We start from the raw sequence: 21,293 nt of genomic DNA, 5'->3' as shown, positions 1-21,293 counted from the left end.
GGGCAGAGACAACGTAGACAAAATGGTCGGGCAAATTTGGAGTTCCTTGGTGATGTTGGGATCCATTGTAGGGGTAATCCCATGGGTGGGACACAGATCAAATACTTTAGGTATTGGAGAACTCTCCTTAGACCTTGAGATTCAGGGTTTTTATAAGGTTTTTCCCTCAAATCTCACTTTTTGATTGGTCCTGTATCCCCTTCCACGCTTCTTGATTGGTCTCCCTTTTGTTTCTAGGTGAAAACAGAGACTTGATTGGGTCACAAGAAAGGTCCGTTTCATGGAGTCTGTCCGATACCTTTTTGTCAACTCTGACCGGAGTTTGTTGATAAAACTAAGCCGTGCACTCATAATTTAGCCCATTGTTTCTATTTTCTCAATTTTTGGATTTTAATGATCACACATGATGTTTTTCTAACAGTCAAATCTTTCCCCCTTTTTGCCTTTTTAACCTAGATCAATTGTTTATGAGTGCCTGTGTCAGAGTTCTATCTTCCCCAGCCGACATTCCACCTGATCTGCTACTTCATTCATTTTCGCATTTGTTTTAACAACTACAGTTTTTTTTCCTCTCCACTCTCTTACATAACTAACATAAACTTTGGTCTGACTTGACAATAGTGCTTTTGCTTTTAATTAATTTGAAATTAAATTTTAGTTTCGACCCAATCTGGAACTTCACAAAAATATCTTATCTTATAAAATAAATAATTGTACAGAATGTCCAAAAAACTGACAGATTACAAAAAGTATTATGCATTTAAGGAAAATAGATTAACATTTTCAATTTTCAGTTGTAATGTTAAACAAGACTCTAACTTGCAAGATTAAGACAAAGACCAAGACAAAGAACTTGTAATTCAAGATCAAGATTTTAATATTCAAGACCAAGGCACAAGATTCTGATAACTTGTGACACTGCCTTTTTTAATTTGTGAGGATTTTTAATATATATATACAGTGATACAGTGGGTGATTGGTTAACGAACATAATCCGTTCCAAGACAATGTTCACTATTCAAATTGTTCATTAACCGATTATCATAGAATTTACCATAGATTTTTGTGGGAATTTGATTAATTCCTTCTGGAGATCCCAAAAAAAATATATAAAAAATTATATACTTTCTTACTATATTTACTTGCTATATTTACAAACTAAAAGCAATCTCTCCATTTTTTCATGGATGGCACATCTTTGTTTCTCAGATGCAATTTTCATTACTCCTTTATCTGTTTGAGTCTTTTTGATTATATCTTTCTTAGCTAAGATTGTGCTTACTGTAGATCTGTTGAAGCCATACTGCCTGGCAATATCAGACATATTCTGCCCACTCTCAACCTTGACTATTATCTCTTACTTAGTTTCTATAGTGAACACAGTTCTTGACACACCACTCTTTTTAGGCCCCATAATATTATCAGTTTTTTAAATAGAAAGTTCAGTAAAGCACTTAGAAAAAAAAATTCAGAGAACAGAAATTAACTAGTGCAAAAAATATTATGTATACAGGTGTGAATATCTCATTCCATAAACCATACATAGATGCCATTTAAATATAATTTTACGAATCTTAAATGCAGCATTGCTGCTTCTTGTATTTGTTCTGTCAGGTGTTCGTTATCTGAACGTGTGTTTGTTGTCCTAACATAAAAATCTTTTGCAAAAGTGTTCATTGTCTGATTTGTTCGCAGTCCAAACTGTCGTTAATCGATCACCCACTGTATATGGCAAGATGGACCTATTTGATTTCTACCCCCACTCTTAAAATAATTCCTTTTGGAATATTTTTTGTGGGGTTATGTAAAGAGCCTAATTTATCAAACACATATGACAGATATTGAAATACATAATACATACAGTTTGAACTGTCACTCAATACATATTACATTACACCTAGAGAGAGACTGAATATCACCTTAATGTTGAGAGTAATGCATGATGCACATATTGAGATTTCCTAAAAATGAGAAATCTTTTCGAGTTTGTTCACTAATTAGAGTAAATCTTGTAGCTGTATCTACTTTCCTAAAATAAATATGCATTTCTGTAATCCATTAGTTCTTTTTAGAACACCCTGCATTATTTAGTATATGCCTTTAAGCATAATAATCAAATTTTTTAATTAAATATATTAAATATCTACATAATTTTTTTATTCTAAAAGGATATTTGCAAATTGTTTTTAAAACATTTTTTGTAAATAATTACTTCTTAATATAAGTAATAAATTACCTGGTACAACTTGAGAGGTGCAAGTTTGTTCACAAATTTCTTTTGATATAAATCGATTATTATTTCCAAGACATCCTTTATAAATAAATTCTTCACATTGCTTTGTTTGACTATTATAATACCATGATGGGAATTTACCATCGCATGATCCATCTACTTTAGGTAAAAAGCATGCAGCTACATAAAAAAATATTTAAATTATTTATAATCATTATTTTATGATTATTTAATTAGCATTTGTAATAATCTTTACCATAATTGTAATGAATTAATTACAATAAGAGTATTTTGTCAAATTAATAACAAACATAAACATAAACCATAAACTATTTTTACGTTCTTCATCTGCAACATTTTTCAATTCTTTGTTTTTCCTTTCTAAAACTTTCTTTTTTATTACTTTAGGCCTGGGGCCAGACAAGGGATGAGTTTGGACTCAGTACAGGAGTGACAATGGAAAGTATCAAGAAGCATTCTTTTTTGGTACAGAGAAAACCCCAAATTTTTTTGTTCTTCTCAATGTTTCAAGGTCCTGAGTCCAAAAATGTAAAAATCTTGGAGGTCATTTTTTGACTGATTGCCACACTTTCCCTCTGTTATATGTAACAGAACTGGGAAAGTTAAAATGATACTTTTAATACAAGTTCAGTATTTAATACTTACTTTAATACAAGTTTTAAAAGTTCAATATTTGAAAGAATAAACACACAATATAAGAGAAACACAATAATGAATTGCTAAAAGATTTAGAATCAGGCTGACAATATTTATAGAATGGAAAAGAATTCTGAGATGTTGGCAAGAAAGATATATTTGTCAATTCAACCTCGATTGTGTTTAACAATCTTTGACAGATGGCTAAATTGGGGGGTGTTTTATTCCATTCCGCAAATAATGTTTGATAAGTGGGAACAATCGTTTCCTTTAAGAATGATCTACCCGAAGTACCCATTTTGAACTGATTGACCGATTTTAGTTTATCCATTTCTTGCCAGAGTTCACTACGTCATTCCTCCGTCTATCAAAGATTGTTAAACGCAATCGATGCTGAATTGACAACTATATCTTTCTTGCCAACATCTCAAACTTCTATTGATAAACAAGAGTTGCTTATTACACGTGACACTTTGGAAAAGAATTCATTAAACACAGAAGAATATTTTGATAAATTTGAATCTAAAATTTGTTAACTAAATATCAATGAAATAGAATAAAATTTTATAGAATTTTACCTTTTCCTTCTGGAGAAACGCACAATTTTTCACAATCTTCTTGAGTATTAAAACGATTTCCATTTCCTTCACATCCTCCATACCAAAATCTTGAACATCCTCCATATGTCACATCAAAGTACCATTTCACGCTATAATTTTGACATGATCCTATTTCATGTTCTAAGTGACATATTTCTAAAAGAAAAATTTTATAATTTGAACAGATAGACAGATAAGACATTTATAGATAAAATATCAACTAAACTAAATATATACATCAAATTCTAAAATATCAATTCATATATAATTAAAATTCCTGTAGTAAATTCTCAGTTATCTAAAATTAATTCTACATTCTTTTAGATATTCTATTTTGGATATGGTCATGCTCAAGATCTATTGATATTTGTTGAAATGATATCTACACTATATACGCAAAATTTGAATATCTGTTAAAATTATAGATCTATTCATTAATTACATATATAGTTTTTGAGCCATTTTTCATTCTCTCCCTATCTGTTGTGTTCAATAATGTACTTTTGGCAAATCCTCTCCCCTTTAATTACATGTGCAATAGTTCATAAATTTCCCCTACATTAAAGAAATAACTTAAAGTTCTGCAATAATTTTTGGCAGTTTATTAACATGACTAATAAGTAGGTTTATAAAAAAAAACTGATATACCACTAAAAAAGTCATTGGACTTTTTTTAGTGGTATATCAGTTTGTCTTGACCCCTCCCCTCTCAATGATGCACTTTTTACACAGTCCCTCCCTCCTTAAATTCTTAAATTATACACATAATTAATGGGAAATCCCTAAGAGTAGTTTTAATAATATATATATATATATATATATATATATATTATTAAAACTACTCATACGGATTTCCCATTAATTATGGGAATATATATATTACTGTATTCCATTTATTAAAAATCAATAGAATATGTTTTTCTGTTATATTGTACTACTGCACTACTATATGTGTGAAGAAACTTCCTAAATTTTATTGTATATCTATATCGTACGTGTACCTTTCCGTTTATTTTATGTCGGATTTTGAGTTATGTTACGCATATCTTTTTGGTTTTGTCCCCTTCCACCCTATTCCAGGTTGTACAGTGAAAATACTGTTATTTTGTCAACTGCCAAGTTGTGTGACAGGCAATCCTTCTGAGATGGCGGGAGGTATAAAAGTGAAGGTTCGACCTGTCAGAGGACCTTTTTTCCTTTTGTCTTCCTCCCCCTTGGATGTTTTTGGAAGAACTTCGGGACTAGACGAGTGAGTGCGGAGTCATGGTGAATCTCAGCTAGAACAAAGGAAGGATTGAACGTCTCTTAAGGAAAGATAATCCAAGTCCATCATTCATGGATCGCAGACAAATCAGTGTGGAGGATGATAAGGTGAATAGATATGCATTAAGGGAACCTAACATGACTATTATGTCTATAAAGTTGTGATTTTCTACAAACACGTGGGGTTTGAATTAAAGGATTGTAAGGAAGGAAATCGACAGAGGGAAAGGTCCCCAAATCAGTGCCAAGAGGATTCAGCTACACATGTTATCAGTTGTGTGAATATATGTACTGTACATTTATATATATACATTATTGTGAGTGAAATTAACGTTCATGTCAGAGTCACTTCAACAATGTTAGTCAATTAAGCGCAGTAACGAAGTGCTGTCGGTTATAATGTTAATTCATTATGTGTGCCTTTGTTGTCATTAAATATGTTTACACAATTATAACAAGAAAATTGACAAAGTCCTCAAATTATTACCCCTTCCCTAAGCTCGATATATCTGAGTCACTACAATATATACAGAAATTTTTCATGACAGAGAAAAGAGGGATGACAAAGAAAAATGATAAGATGCTATATCTTGAGAAAATGGATTCATTGGAGAAAAACAATATTTTGACCTTAAAAAGACTTACTCTGAGGAAAAGAATCATTGACAATAAATGGGTATTTAAGGTTAAAAATGAATCAGAATATATTGATTGATACAAAGCAAGACTTGTTACAAAAAGATACTTCTAATGGAGAGGTTTTGACTATGATGAAGTATATATACTTCATCATCATATATATACCTGTTGTAAGGATAACAACAATCAGAACTCACTTATCAATTATCTAAAGATCTATATGTGTCAAATGGACATTAAGAATGCTATTCTCCATGGAGATCTACAAGAAGATATGTTACTGAAGTAGCCAGTGAACTTCTGGTTGATTCAGAACTTTTATGTAAGCCAAGCAAAGCACTTTATGGAGATGGATTGAAACAAGTGCCTTATGGTAGAATGCCTGCTTTGATACAAAAATTAGGATTTATGCAATCTGAAAATGATAGATATATGTATATGTATAAATTAATAGATATATTTTGAACTTTTTATTAATGTATAGACAACATTATAATTAATTTGTACTAATTGGAATGCACATGTTAAATTTAATGTTAAACATTTAAAAATAACATGTGCACTTCAATCAGAACATATTAATGTTAATGTTAAAATTTATATCAACATTATAATTGCAAGTAATAACCAAAACATGCCATAAGCAATCAAAACAGCATTAAAAAGAAAATTCACATGAATGCTCTCAGAAAGCTTTATTGTTTTTTCCAAATAAAAATCGATAGAACTCAGGAAGAAAGGTTATTGAACCAATCAACATATCTGAGGAGCCTCTTCATTTAATTCAGTTTGGAAGATTGTAAGGAATCTAAATGTTGGAATCAATGATTGAAGTCATTGTTAAATATTACATGACGTCGATATGTACAACGCATTGTGTCGGCGGTAATGTTTTTAAAATATTTTCATGTTACGTAATAAAAAATTGGTGGCACTTTTGACCCCTCAGAGAACTGTTGGTGACGATGACCTCATTTTACTCTCCCCTTTTTCAGCACTGACCTTCCGTGAGTCAAGATAGTGTAATCTTTGTTCCTTTGTTACATAACCAGTTACACGAGTCTAACCAGTTTTTACTAATCTCTGAAAAGCAACATCCAGTCTAACACTAAAGGGATCTAAAATAAGGTGACCAGATGTCCCACTTTTGTCCAGACTGTCCCGATTTTTAACAATTTGTCCGTGGCATTTTAAAAAGTTCCAAGTTTTTGTCAATTATATGTCATAAACTTATGTCTTATGTTTAAGATTCATAAAGATCATTTTGTATCACACATATCAGTACCAAGGTGTACATGAGCATCAGAAATAAAGAATGCTGCGCCAACAAAACCTTTTGTGTTCGTGGCAAAAACTGACAGAAAATGGCAGCTGCAGCAATGGAACAGTGCATGTTCACAGGCATCCAAATGAATGAACATTTCGTTCGTTGCATGTTACATGGTATAGAATATGGTGCAGAATATAAAAATTATGGAATACACGCTGTCCTTACCAGAAACTAATGCCATGACTGAACTCGTTTTTTCTACTGTAAATAAAGTGTGGACATCTGATAAATCACAATTAAGTATTGAAACTTTGAAAGCCATATTATGTGTGAAATATAATTTAAATTCTTACAAAAAATTTCATGACATTTTAAACAACGATCTACTAAAAAAATTCACTCAACTGAGAAAGAATAAAGTTTTTAAAGATTTATAATAGTATATATATTTATTATATTTTTAAATTTTACATATGTTAAAATTTAAAAAAATATAATACAATACAATTTTTGCATTCTTTACTAATAAAATATTGTTGCTCTAGAACAATTTTTTCAACAAGATAACCACTCCTCCCATCAATTTTGTCCCGCTTCACCAATATTAAAATCTGGTCACCTTAATCTAAAACTCAATAGAGTTGAAATCAAATTCACATACTAATTCTGAAAACTATATTATAAAAGCAAAATCATACCAAGAACCCATTGGCTGTTTACTATACAAGATGCTTAACATCAGACCAGATCTAAGTGTGACAGTCGTTTTCAAAGCAATGCTATTAAAGCCCACTGAACCAACTTAAAATGAATTCTCCAATATATTAAAGACAATACATTTTGTCTAACATATCAAAACACTGCCTCTCTAGTATTTGTTGGATACACAGATGCAGAGCGTAATGAAGACAATGACAGAAAATCAACTAGTTACTTGTTTGAAATATTTGATTCAGTGGCATGCTGGGTTAAAAAGAAACAAACAACAATTGCTTTATTCTCAACAGAGACAGAATATGTTGCACTAGCTATTTGGACTATTTGGGCTCAATGACCTTGTGACTGAAAGTAATGAGCCATCAACATTTTGATGCTATGTATTCATTCATTGAAAAAGTGAGAACATCGCTGTTTAAAGCATATAAATCTAAAATATACTTCTGTTAGAGATTTATATAATTGATGTAAAATACTTATTGCTGAAAGAACAAATGGCAGATATTTTAAGAAAGACATTAAACAAGGATCAATTTATTAAACTGCAGTTTTGTTTGGGATTGCATCAGTTTCGAATTATATTACATTACAGACTGAAGTGTTCTACTTTTCAAAACATGTTATAAATTATTAAATTGAAAGGAAGTATTAATAGATGACTAATTTAACATTTTTAAGTCTGTAATTTGTGTTTGCATTTGCTGGCAATACTTAGGCTTTTCTTTGTCCTATAAGAAGACCCATTAAGGTGAAAAGTTTGCTAAGTTTATATATTAACATTCTAATAAAGCCCTTACTTTAATTTTTGTTAATATTTGCATATAGTTGTGTTAATCAATCTTAACAGTTATGTTAATTATAAAAAATGGCAATAAAAATCTTTGACAAATAAAAAATAAAAATGCAGGACATAAATATACTTTTTAAAATACAATATTGGAAAGTAAATACAAAAAGTTTGAGGTCTTCTAAACATCCATTCACAATCACCTGAACACAATCAACACCAGCAGAATTGGCCTTTCTTTATAGGTTACTTCTCTGCTAATATGCAAATTGTTTAAAAGTTCTTGTGATTCAAAGTTTAGTCTCCAATATTGTATTTTAAAAATATATATATTTATGTTCTAGATTTATAATCTTTTGTTTTACAACACAATTTATAACAATATCTGAAGTCACAGGAAATTTTAAACAATTTGCATAAATGTAGATTGAGAAGTTGTCTGTAAAGAAATGTTGACTCCACTGGTGTTGGTTGGGTTCTGGTGATTGCAAATGGACATTTAGAAGATTGCAAAAATTTTGTTTTTATATTTAGTTTCCAATATTGTATTTTTAAGAAAAAAAATAAAAATTAATTTTCCAATGTATAATAATATGTTAAGAGTTACAATATAAAATAAAGATCTTTCAGAACACATTTACAAAGGTTCTGAAAACATCTATATATAAAGGTGAAATTTAAATATTTATATAAAAATGCCTTAATAAAATATGATACATATCATGAATACCTGCAGCTAAAGGTTTTGGGAAATCTGCTCCTGGACAACCTTTAAAATCTGGACCAATTGCTACTGTAGTTCCGTCTGGACAGCAACCATGTGGAAAAGTTGAACAAGGACATCCTTCATGATTAGGACCTTCTGCGATGGTAAGATCATCAGGACAACAACCATATGAAAAAGATGAACATGAGCACCCCTTATAATTAGGACCTTCAGCAATGGTAACACCATCGGGGCAGCATCCATGCTGCATTGAATGACATGTACAGCCAGCATAATTACTTCCAACAGACACTGTGCGATTATCAGGGCAGCATCCATATGGAAAAGTAGAACAATGGCATCCAGCAAAATTTAATCCTTTGGCTGGAGTTTTGTCATCTGGGCAACATTTGAAAGGAAGACTCTCACAAGTACATCCCTCATCACCTGGACCAGTAGCTGGAGTAAAACCATCAGGACAACAGCCAAATTTCATTGTATGGCAAGAACAACCCATAAAATTAGGACCCAATGCAGAGGTTTTGCCATCAGGACAACATCCATGAGGGAAGGTAGAACAAGAACATCCAGCACTGTTAGGTCCTTTAGCAGGAGTTTTTTTATCTGGACAACAACCGTAGGTAGTATTTTCACAAGAACAACCAGCATTACTAGGACCTGTTGCAGCTGTTACACCATCAGGGCAACATCCAAATTTCATAGAAATGCATGGACATCCAGCATATTTATTGCTAGTTGCAGGTGTTTTTCCATCAGGACAACATCCAAATTCAGTAGTATTACAAGGACAACCATCATAATTTTCACCTTTTGCAGGAGTTCTTTTATCTTGACAACATCCAAATGGGAGAGTATCACAAGGACAACCATAGTAATTTTCTCCAGCAGCTGAAGTACTTCCATCTGGACAACAACCATATTTTAATTCTTGGCAACTACATCCTTCTCCCCAAGGACTAGTCATTGGTGTAATACCATCAGGACAACATTTATATAACATTTCTTCACAATTACATCCCTGAAAATCTGGTCCGGATGCCATAGTATAATCATCCTGACAACACCCATAGACTGATATTTCACAATAACATCCAGACTGGCTATAAAAATGATTAAATTAGTATTATGCATAAGCTTTGATATATACATTATATATAAATTATATAAATTTTTTCAAAAATTGAAATTTAATATTTAAAATCAGTTCATATTCAGAAAACTTTAATAATTATATTAAATAATATTGATATATTATTATATAGATTCATCCAATTGAAAATTAAGTTATAAACTAACAAACTAAATTTGTTAGGAATATTCAGATTAGAACAATTTCTATGTATTGAAATTTAAAAGCTGAATAATACTGCAAAAACAACCAAAGCTGAATTTTTATTCATAGATCAATTATTACTATGCTAATCTATAATTCATTTATTAATAAATTTGACACTAGAAGCATGTAAAATCACTAGCACATAAAAACTTTAAAAATTAAAATTTTAATTTTTCAATTAATTAATTTAAAAATTGTATTGTTTGTCCCTGTATCTGAACACTGCTAGCAGTAACTTGTTACCTGTAAGCAATGCTCCTTTCAATTTTTTGTATAGCTACATGGTGCCAAAATGTATCAAAGCAAAATATTTTCAGAAACCATTCAACATGTACAATATTTTTACATTGTTTTAATTATAACAAAGAACATACATAATAATAATAATAATAATAATGTTAACTAACTGTAAAATGTAATTACTATGTTATTTATATCTTTGAATTTTTCATTTCTGTTCTTTGTAGAAGGTCATATGTTTTAATCATCATTTATATTTATATTTGTGCATCATTATCTAAATGCAATTTGATTCTCATAAGGTCACTTAAATGATCTGCTTATAATCTATTTTGATTTTTCATTTTAATTGAATTCATAATGCTAAATCTTTCCTTGCAATCTGCACTTGATGCTTGAAATGTTCTCAAAGAAAATGGCTATGCTACAAAACTCTAAATTTGAAAGTATGAAATATGAAGTGTTACTGAAAGTTTTAAATGATGCAGTTTTAGTTTTTTTTGACAGTTATAAATTTTAATTCTGCATATTCTAAACATCACTTTTGTTATTTTGTGATAAATTGTGAATATTTTTGTAAAGTTTATCATATTAATTTTCCAAAGTCAAATTATTGCTTTAATTCATGATAGCATTAAGTAATACTAAACATTTTTTGTTATACTTTTACACAAAAAAAAATCCAGTTTAGTAAATTCTCTGACATTCCATAAATGTATTTTTATGTATTAATTAGTAAAAAGTAATATGTAAAACTTTGAGAATTTTCACAATCACAACACATTCCTCATACTACAGTAATACTGAGACTGTTAACAATAATTAGTTGTTAATGGAAGTTAATATTTCCATTTGATCTTTTTCAGTTAGCTTCAATATAGTTAGAAATACTATGAGAATTCAGTTAAGTTCACCTTGTTTTAGAAAAACAGTTTGTGACATTACAGCTTTATCCAATCATAATTCCTAAACTTATAACATCTCATTTATAATGGCAACAGTCAAAACTGACATAGAAACAGAATAACTAGGCTGAATAGGATGAAAAAATTAAACCATTGACCAATATTTGAGTACAAATATACAAGAATTAAGAAATTTAAGATGAAACAAACACATAAAATATATATAACAATATGATTAAGTAATTTTCTGATATCCAAGGTTTACTTATCCCATAATTCTTTGTTTCTAACTGCTACAGAGAAAACTTCTAACTTTTCTAACTTGTCACCCCCAGTCTTGTCTAAGTGGAAGGATGAGTAATGTCGAAAGAAAAAAAAATGCTAGGGCAAAGAGAAGTGTGCGCAGGGGCTCTGGGAAAAAATAGGAACGGGAGGGTAAAAAGCATGTGGTGAGAAAGAAGAGGAGAGTATTGTAAATTGTGGACTGAGAAGACATCAAATTTAAGAGACTTCAGAATTATGAATAGCAAGTGAGAAGGGATTACCAAAGACTGCTGGAAATTATATACAGTGGAACCTTGTTTAACGAGCATAATTCATTCCAGAATCTTACTCATAATGCTTTTTCCCATATAAATTAATATAAAATACGATAATGCGTTCCATGCCGAAAAAATACTCAAATATTTTATGTATAACATTTATTAAACAAAATTATACAATATACATTGTTAAGGAGCATGAATCATCATCATCTTTTCTTTTAGCATGGAATGAACCAACCTGGAATGCAAATTCGATTTGCAGAAAACAAAAAAAATCACAGATAATATGTCTGATAAAGACGCCAAACGATATGCCAAATTCTTGGGCTATGCAAAGGCTATAATTAAATATTATAAATTGATTAATTTGACTAGAGATAGGCAGTTATGCTGCCATCTCATATTAAATTTAATAATTATAAATAATTAATTTATAATTTAGACATTTTAAAAATTTAATTTGGAATTGGTCATTAAATTTAGAATGAGATGGCAGCATAACTGCCTACCTTTAGTCAAATTAATCAATTTCTAATATTTAATTATAGCCTTTACCTAGCCCAAGAATTTTGCATATCGTTTAGCGTGTTTATTATATAATGGGCTATGATTGTTGATGTTTATACATAATATGTGTGAACACAAGTTTGGAAAAATGTTTGATCACGAGTGACACTAAGATGCTAGCAGAACAAGTGCTAACACAGACTGATGGAGCATGTGCACAATCTGGGACTTCCCCTCTCGTTGTCACTTGTTATGTGAAACATCGCTTGTTAAGCAAGTCATTTGTTTTTACAATTTGTTTTGCTTGTTATGAGAAATACTCATTGTGCGAGGTGCTCGTTAAGTGAGGTTCCACTGTAATTTCAACATTGATGTAAGATTGACTATTTTATGATTTTTGTGTATGTAACAAACTATTATTCTAATTCCATACATTAAAGTTATTGTGTTAATTATTGTCCTTGTCTTATTGTACCCAAGGAGAATGGATCAACCTGAACACATCTGATAGATGCTTTACACCTACCACTCAGTTCTTTCATCCTGTTTCTTAGCTGTAGTTATCTTCTGCCTACATGTATACTTCTATATTCACCTATTTATAATGAATTTGTTCTTTCCTCCCTCACACTTTGTTTTTATAAAGAACATAAAGGCAGTTAAGATATTTGGATAATATGTGTCAGCCTACTACTAAACATATAATATAGTAGTTCATACTGTCTTAGAAACTGCACTTGTAACAATACTATCATCATTACAACCATTAAATGCAGTAAAAATATTAATTATTCTCCATTGGAGAATATTTTTACTGTATTTAATGATTGTAATGATGATAATATTAGAATAGTTCATGCATTGTAGGTATCAAATTCCTTCAGTGCCTGTTTCCCTATAACTCCAAATCCCACTCAACTCTGTTTCATAGTACAGATGGTCCTAAGAATAAAAATGAATAGAACAAGCTGTTACCCAGACCCATTCCTTCTTTCATGCAAAAAGCTGAGATGCAGCCATGCTTGTACATTTCAAAGTATAAAAGAATAGTAGTTTCCCATTAACTTTTAACATCTTTTCAAATACATTTCATGGAATTTTTGATAAACAAATAAAAATATACAATTAAAGTTAATAATGAACAAATAAACTTACTTTGGTCCAAGAGCAGGTGTAATATTATCAGCACAGCAACCATATTCTAATGTAGAACAAGGACAACCAACATTATCAGGTCCTAAAGCTACTGATTTATTATCAGGACAACAACCAAAATCAGAGTAATAACAAGAATTTAAACTTGAATCATCAGATAATACAGGATCTGATAAACTTGGTTCACAGCTTTCATTTCTTAAAGCAAAAGTCACATTAACACAAGTTTCTGTCGAATTTTCTTTTGTTACATTGTCACAGCCCTCATGATCAGGTCCCATTGCAAAAGTCACATTGTCTGGACAGCATCCGAATTCAGACGTATCACATGTTTCTGTCACATTTTCTTTTGTTACATTGTCACAGCCCTCATGATCAGGTCCCATTGCAAAAGTCACATTATCTGGACAACATCCAAATTCAGATGTATCACATGTTTCTGTCACATTTTCTTTTGTTACATTGTCACAGCCCTCGTGGTCAGGTCCCATTGCAAAAGTCACATTGTCAGGACAACACCCAAATTCAGATGTATCACATGTTTCTGTCACATTTTCTTTTGTCACATTGTCACAGCCCTCATGGTCAGGTCCCATGGCAAAAGTCACATTGTCAGAACAACATCCAAATTCAGACATGTCACATGTTTCTGTCACATTTTCTTTTGTCACATTGTCACAGCCTCTCATGGTCAGGTCCCATGGCAAAAGTCACATTGTCAGAACAACATCCAAATTCAGACATGTCACATGTTTCTGTCACATTTTCTTTTGTCACATTGTCACAGCCTCCATGGTCAGGTCCCATGGCAAAAGTCACATTGTCAGAACAGCATCCAAATTCAGACTGTATCACATGTTTCTGTCACATTTTCTTTTGTCACATTGTCACAGCCTTCATGATCAGGTCCCATTGCAAAAGTCACATTGTCAGGACAACATCCAAATTCAGATGTATCACATGTTTCTGTCACATTTTCTTTTGTGACATTGTCACAGCCTTCATGATCAGGTCCCATGGCAAAAGTCACATTATCTGGACAGCATCCGAATTCAGACATGTCACATGTTTCTGTCACATTTTCTTTTGTCACATTGTCACAGCCTTCATGATCAGGTCCCATTGCAAAAGTCACATTGTCAGGACAACATCCGAATTCAGATGTATCACATGTTTCTGTCACATTTTCTTTTGTCACATTGTCACAGCCTTCATGGTCAGGTCCCATGGCAAAAGTCACATTATCTGGACAACATCCGAATTCAGACATGTCACATGTTTCTGTCACATTTTCTTTTGTCACATTGTCACAGCCTTCATGGTCAGGTCCCATTGCAAAAGTCACATTGTCAGGACAGCATCCGAATTCAGATGTATCACATGTTTCTGTCACATTTTCTTTTGTTACATTGTCACAGCCCTCATGATCAGGTCCCATTGCGAAAGTCACATTGTCAAGACAACATCCGAATTCAGACATGTCACATGTTTCTGTCACATTTTCTTTTGTCACATTGTCACAGCCTTCATGATCAGGTCCCATTGCAAAAGTCACATTGTCTGGACAGCATCCGAATTCAGATGTATCACATGTTTCTGTCACATTTTCTTTTGTTACATTGTCACAGCCTTCATGGTCAAGGCCCATTGCAAAAGTCACATTATCTGGACAGCATCCAAATTCAGATGTATCACATGTTTCCGTCACATTTTCTTTTGTTACATTGTCACAGCCTTCATGGTTAGGTCCCATGGCAAAAGTCACATTATCTAGACAACATCCATATTCAGATGTATCACATGTTTCTGTCACATTTTCTTTTGTCACATTGTCACAGCCTTCATGGTCAGGGCCCATTGCAAAAGTCACATTATCTGGACAACATCCAAATTCAGATGTATCACATGTTTCTGTCACATTTTCTTTTGTTACATTGTCACAGCCCTCGTGGTCAGGTCCCATTGCAAAAGTCACATTGTCAGGACAACATCCGAATTCAGATGTATCACATGTTTCTGTCACATTTTTTTTTGTCACATTGTCACAGCCTTCATGGTCAGGTCCCATGGCAAAAGTCACATTATCTGGACAACATCCGAATTCAGACATGTCACATGTTTCTGTCACATTTTCTTTTGTCACATTGTCACAGCCTTCATGGTCAGGTCCCATTGCAAAAGTCACATTGTCTGGACAACATCCGAATTCAGACATGTCACATGTTTCTGTCACATTTTCTTTTGTCACATTGTCACAGCCTTCATGATCAGGTCCCATTGCAAAAGTCACATTGTCAGGACAACATCCGAATTCAGACATGTCACATGTTTCTGTCACATTTTCTTTTGTCACATTGTCACAGCCTTCATGATCAGGTCCCATTGCAAAAGTCACATTGTCTGGACAGCATCCAAATTCAGATGTATCACATGTTTCCGTCACATTTTCTTTTGTTACATTGTCACAGCCTTCATGGTTAGGTCCCATGGCAAAAGTCACATTATCTAGACAACATCCATATTCAGATGTATCACATGTTTCTGTCACATTTTCTTTTGTCACATTGTCACAGCCTTCATGGTCAGGGCCCATTGCAAAAGTCACATTATCTGGACAACATCCAAATTCAGATGTATCACATGTTTCTGTCACATTTTCTTTTGTTACATTGTCACAGCCCTCGTGGTCAGGTCCCATTGCAAAAGTCACATTGTCAGGACAACATCCGAATTCAGATGTATCACATGTTTCTGTCACATTTTCTTTTGTCACATTGTCACAGCCTTCATGGTCAGGTCCCATGGCAAAAGTCACATTGTCAAGACAACATCCGAATTCAGACATGTCACATGTTTCTGTCACATTTTCTTTTGTCACATTGTCACAGCCTTCATGGTCAGGTCCCATTGCAAAAGTCACATTATCTGGACAGCATCCGAATTCAGATGTATCACATGTTTCTGTCACATTGTCACAGCCTTCATAGTCAGGTCCCATTGCAAAAGTCACATTGTCTGGACAGCATCCAAATTCAGACATGTCACATGTTTCTGTCACATTGTCACAGCCTTCTTGATTTGGTCCAGTCGCAACTGTTATATTATTTGGACAGCATTTAAATGGTGTCAATTCACATTCTCTTACATCAGGACATCCTTGGAACTTTGGACCTTTTGCTATTGTATTGCCATCTGAACAGCATCCATATTTTGTTTCATTGCATGTAGTGATATCTGGACATCCTACACTGTCAAATAAAAAGAAGTCAACATATATTTTTAATAATGTGTATATGGAAGTCAAATTTTAAAAAATTCATTAATTTTGATAAAAATAAAATTTTATAGACCATTATTATTTTATATCATTATATTCATAATATAATACAGAAGAAAACTGTAAGCAAAAGTTTATAAAATAGTTTTGTTATGTCAAAAATCTGGAAAGAACTTTTGCACAATTTTTCCAGCACTCATAATTTACAAAATTAAAATTGTTTATGGCCTCATTTGTTATAAGATTTTATTAAAAAATATATTCTTATATTACTAATTATTATAAAAAAGCAAAAGACTTATTTTAGAGGGTAGAGGTGAGTTTTAAAATAATTGTGAATGCCAATAAGAAGTAAAATTTCCATTAAGTCTGACCTCACTTAACATATGACACATGACTTCCCTCTATCACCTCACCCATTAACTTTTAATCACCAAAATTTAATAGCATCAATGCACCATATATAGAAATAATCCTGCAAAGTTTCAAAAGTTTGGTTCTTACAGACCTAGATATAATGCAAAAATAGATTCCAATACACACATATTGAATTTTATAAGGTTTTTTTTTTAGCTTCTGTAGTGTTAAAACATTGAGAAATGCAAAAAAAGGGAGGCAAAATTTGACTGATTACATAATTTCCCCTATGTTATTGTAGTGTCATGACACTATGTTGTTTTATTCCTTCGGTAAACTCCGTATCGGAATTTACCGCCTAGTCGCGTACTTGTATACTATACTTAGTTCCGTTTGTCACGTACCGGGTTTTACCGTTGTTGTTTATCGTGATTGGTCTATGTTTGTGACGTATGGCTCGCGTGTCTTTTGTTCAATTTATTGGCGCGGTATATAAATTGTGGGAGCGCCATGTTCGAGGCTCTTTTTGTTTCCTTCTGGTGGACTATTCTTCATAGGAAGAACTTCAAGGGACTATATGAGAAGAAAAGGAGGTAAGGAGGGAGGAAGTCTGATGTAGCGAGGTTTGAGTTGTGAAGGGCAAGAAAGGCAATCCATCGTCATCGAGACGAAAACATTGTGTGGACCTACGACGGTGACATTACATAACTTTTTTAAAAACGATTATTGCCGATCTATAGTTATTTCTCTCATTCGGTGGGAGAGTTACCAGCGATCGACCAGCATGTGTCGTCAATGTAACTTTTGTAAATAGATTTAATCATAATTGTAATAGTTAGTATTAGGCTTAGCATTAGACTTAGATCATTAATTGCATTCGGTTAACAAATCATCCAGCCGGTGGAAGGATTTGTCGATACAGTCACAACGTGTAAACCTCAATATGTGTATGTATGTTATTAAACTTAATAATCGCCATATTTTTTGTTTGAGAAAAATCCTTATCGGTCTTACCCCCCCCTCTGTGAGCTTCGGCCATTCAACTGATATTCATATGGCGTCCGCGACAGGATATTGATCGGGTTGTTTGTTGTAAAAAGACCGACCAAACGTGCATCATGTATTAACCCCTCATCCTACTGCCGCTTATATCTGTAATTTTAGCCATTGGAATTGTAAATTATATTATTGTAAAACCAAAAGGTTTCGGTAAACTATGGATGAACAAATTACCAGTGGATCTTCAGGGGCAGGGGAATTGGGCAATGTGCCTATTGTAACGGGATTTATGGGCATGATCCCATGTTTTTCGAACCTGCCCGGAGATATTTTAGATGTGAGTAGGTTTTTCCAAACCGTCGAGAACGTAGCGTCGTTGGCAAGCTGGGATGAGACTGTGAAGGTCACCGTAGTTCAAGCCCGCCTAAAAGGTGAGCCCTTGTCTTTATTTTTCGATTTAAGGGACCAGGGCGTCATGAGCTATGATGAAATAAGGAGGGCTCTTATAAAGTGCTTTGGTCGTAAAGAAAAAGAACAGGACCCGTTTGATCAGGTATTAAAGATCTCCCAGAGAAGAGGGGAGAGGGTTTGCGAATACGGGATTAGGATTAAGTCGTTGTTTTCACGAGCGGTGACGCGCAATTCTAATTTAGCGACGCTTCGCGACAATGCTGTTAAGGAATGCTTTATAAAAGGACTACTAGCGGAGATTAGGAGGCAGGTGATGCAGAGGCGGCCGGACACCTTGGATGAGGCGATAGTAAAGGCCGAAGAAGAAGAGGAAATCGAATCGGCCTGCAACAAACGAGGTGGGATAAATGAGGTATGCGCAAATGTTGAGCATGAAAGGGGGTTGGAGAGAAAGGAAGTACAATTGGGTAAGCGTGTAGAGGAGTTGGAGACTCAAATAAGGAGTTTGACCGAGTCCATGGCATCTTTACTCGAGCACATGAAGGGGAACAATAACCGCGAGAGGTGGGGAAAAGAGCGCCGTTGTTACACGTGTGGTGAAATAGGCCATATTTCGAGGAAAATGCAACAAGAGAAGAGATTTAAACTAGTCAGAGGTCATTTGAAAGGTCAGGCGAATGACCGGTTAGTTAAATTAGAACTGACCAGAAAGATACACTTGTCAGACCGGGGGTTACCGATTGTAAGAGGTGTAATCCTAGGACGTGAAATTGCTGGTCTAGTAGATACAGGTGCAGAAAGGACCGTAATTAAGAATGAATTGACTGAATATATCAGGCGTGAAAATAGGAATTGGGTGGTCCCAAACAATTCATGTATTAGTGGGATGTCGGGAGCACTCATAAACAGTGATGAGGCCGTAGCAATCGAGTGCTGTTTCCACGATGGGAAAAAGGTATGCACGACAACACCAAGTGTTGGGTTTCCTGAAAGGGCAGGTTACGAGATGATCATCGGGATGGACATTATTTGCCAGCACCCTGGGTTGTTGGTGGGGATCGAATCAGTGGTTAAGGCAGATAAGCAAGGTCGTGAAGGGAGATTTTGTATTAATATAAATAGTGAGGTAGGGGTGGCAGAGGTTGAAAGAGAGGTGTGGAGATTGGATCACCTAGATGAACCGGTTAAGAGGAAAATAATAAATATTTTGAGAAAGTATCCGGACGCTATTGCTAGCGAAATTGCCGAGTTATCTGGCACTAGCAGACATATGCACTCTGTTAGCCTGACGTCGGAACGTCCGGTCAATGTTAGACAGTACCGAATTCCGTACAGTTACTTACCTGGCCTTAAGAAGCAAGTTAGTGAGCTGATAAAAGCAGGTATATGTGAGGAGAGCTCATCGGAGTGGAACTCTCCTATACATGTTGTTCCTAAAAGCTCTGGTGAGATTCGTATCACTTTGGACCTGCGAAAAATTAATGATATAACAGAACCCCAAATATTCCCGATGGCTCGAATAGACGACATCTTATCCCAACTTAATGGGAACAGATATTTCTCGGTATTGGACTTAAAAGCAGGGTATTTCCAGATTCCTCTAGATCCCAAGGTAAGACACATATTTGCGTTCTCCACACCATGGGGAAAATACCAACTCTGTAGGATGCCTCAGGGTGGGAAGAATAGTGGGAGGTTTTTCCAATACATTATGACGAAGATCTTAGCAAAATTTGTCGGAAATAGCTGCTTTGTGTTTCAAGATGATATTGTATTATTTTCACAAAGTTTGGAGGATCATCTTGAGCTTGTCGATCGAGTAATTAGTACATTAAGGGATGAGGGCCTAAAATTAAATCCGAGTAAATGCCAAATATTAGCAAAGGAGGTGAGATATTTAGGACATATTATTAATAGCGAGGGTGTGCGACCTGATCCCAACAATGTTGAGTCGATCAAGAAAGTGGAAACACCTCGTAGTGTAAAAGAGGTCCGCAGTTTTCTCGGTGTGGTTGGTTTTTTTCGGAATTTTATCCCGTCGTTTTCCGGTATCGCTGCTCCGTTAACAGAACTCACCAAGAAAGGGAAGAGATTTTTATGGAGCTCAGAGTGTCAGAGAGGTTTTGAAAAGTTAAAAGAGGCAATAACAAGCCCACCAATTCTAGCTCACCCGGATTTTGATAGACCATTCTATTTGCACACTGACGCATCTGACAACGCGGCAGCTGCGGTGCTCGAACAACGGCACGAAAAGGGACTGGCTCCGATAGGCTATTTTAGTAGGAGATTTCAAGGGGCAGAAATCAATTATTCCACAATTGAGAAAGAATGTCTAGCAATTGTTTTAGCCTTAAGACACTTCAAATTTTTAATTCTAGGCCAAAAAACGATAATACTCTCTGACCATAAACCCCTTGTGTTCCTTAGCAACATTCAAAATGGGAGCAAGCGTCTGACTCGTTGGATAATGGAGATTATGGACTACCATATAGAAGTCCAACATGTGAAAGGCGTTGACAATAAAGTAGCGGACTTCCTTTCGAGGAACGTTAACGGGGTTCATCACTTCGATGTCGAATCTACAAGGGCTGTAATCCCTAATAGATACGAGATTGGGTTATCACAGGATCGCGATGAAACTTTTGGCCCCATAAAAAGGGATTTACTGA

At 33.9% G+C, this 21,293-nt stretch overlaps 1 protein-coding gene across 3 annotated transcripts in view; it reads right to left on the bottom strand.

Moving 5' to 3' along the window:
* The window catches only part of LOC136977859 (papilin-like), a 108,218-nt gene that overhangs the window by 34,931 nt on the left and 51,994 nt on the right, over nucleotides 1–21,293 (bottom strand). For all 3 annotated transcript variants that reach the window (XM_067273448.1, XM_067273446.1, XM_067273447.1), the window contains 6 exons: nucleotides 16,572–16,828; nucleotides 14,487–16,376; nucleotides 13,581–14,169; nucleotides 8,896–9,992; nucleotides 3,469–3,645; nucleotides 2,237–2,413 (listed from right to left, as the gene is read on the bottom strand). In XM_067273448.1, coding sequence (XP_067129549.1) covers nucleotides 2,237–2,413; nucleotides 3,469–3,645; nucleotides 8,896–9,992; nucleotides 13,581–14,169; nucleotides 14,487–16,376; nucleotides 16,572–16,828 — 4,187 coding nt within the window. The remainder of the gene's footprint in view (nucleotides 1–2,236; nucleotides 2,414–3,468; nucleotides 3,646–8,895; nucleotides 9,993–13,580; nucleotides 14,170–14,486; nucleotides 16,377–16,571; nucleotides 16,829–21,293) is intronic.

The sequence above is a fragment of the Centruroides vittatus genome, unplaced genomic scaffold (assembly GCF_030686945.1).
Source record: "Centruroides vittatus isolate TY-2023 unplaced genomic scaffold, ASM3068694v2 contig_480, whole genome shotgun sequence".
Lineage (NCBI taxonomy): Eukaryota > Metazoa > Arthropoda > Arachnida > Scorpiones > Buthidae > Centruroides > Centruroides vittatus.
The sequence above is the reverse complement of the archived record's forward strand: the minus strand, read 5'-3'. Positions and strand labels throughout refer to the sequence as shown.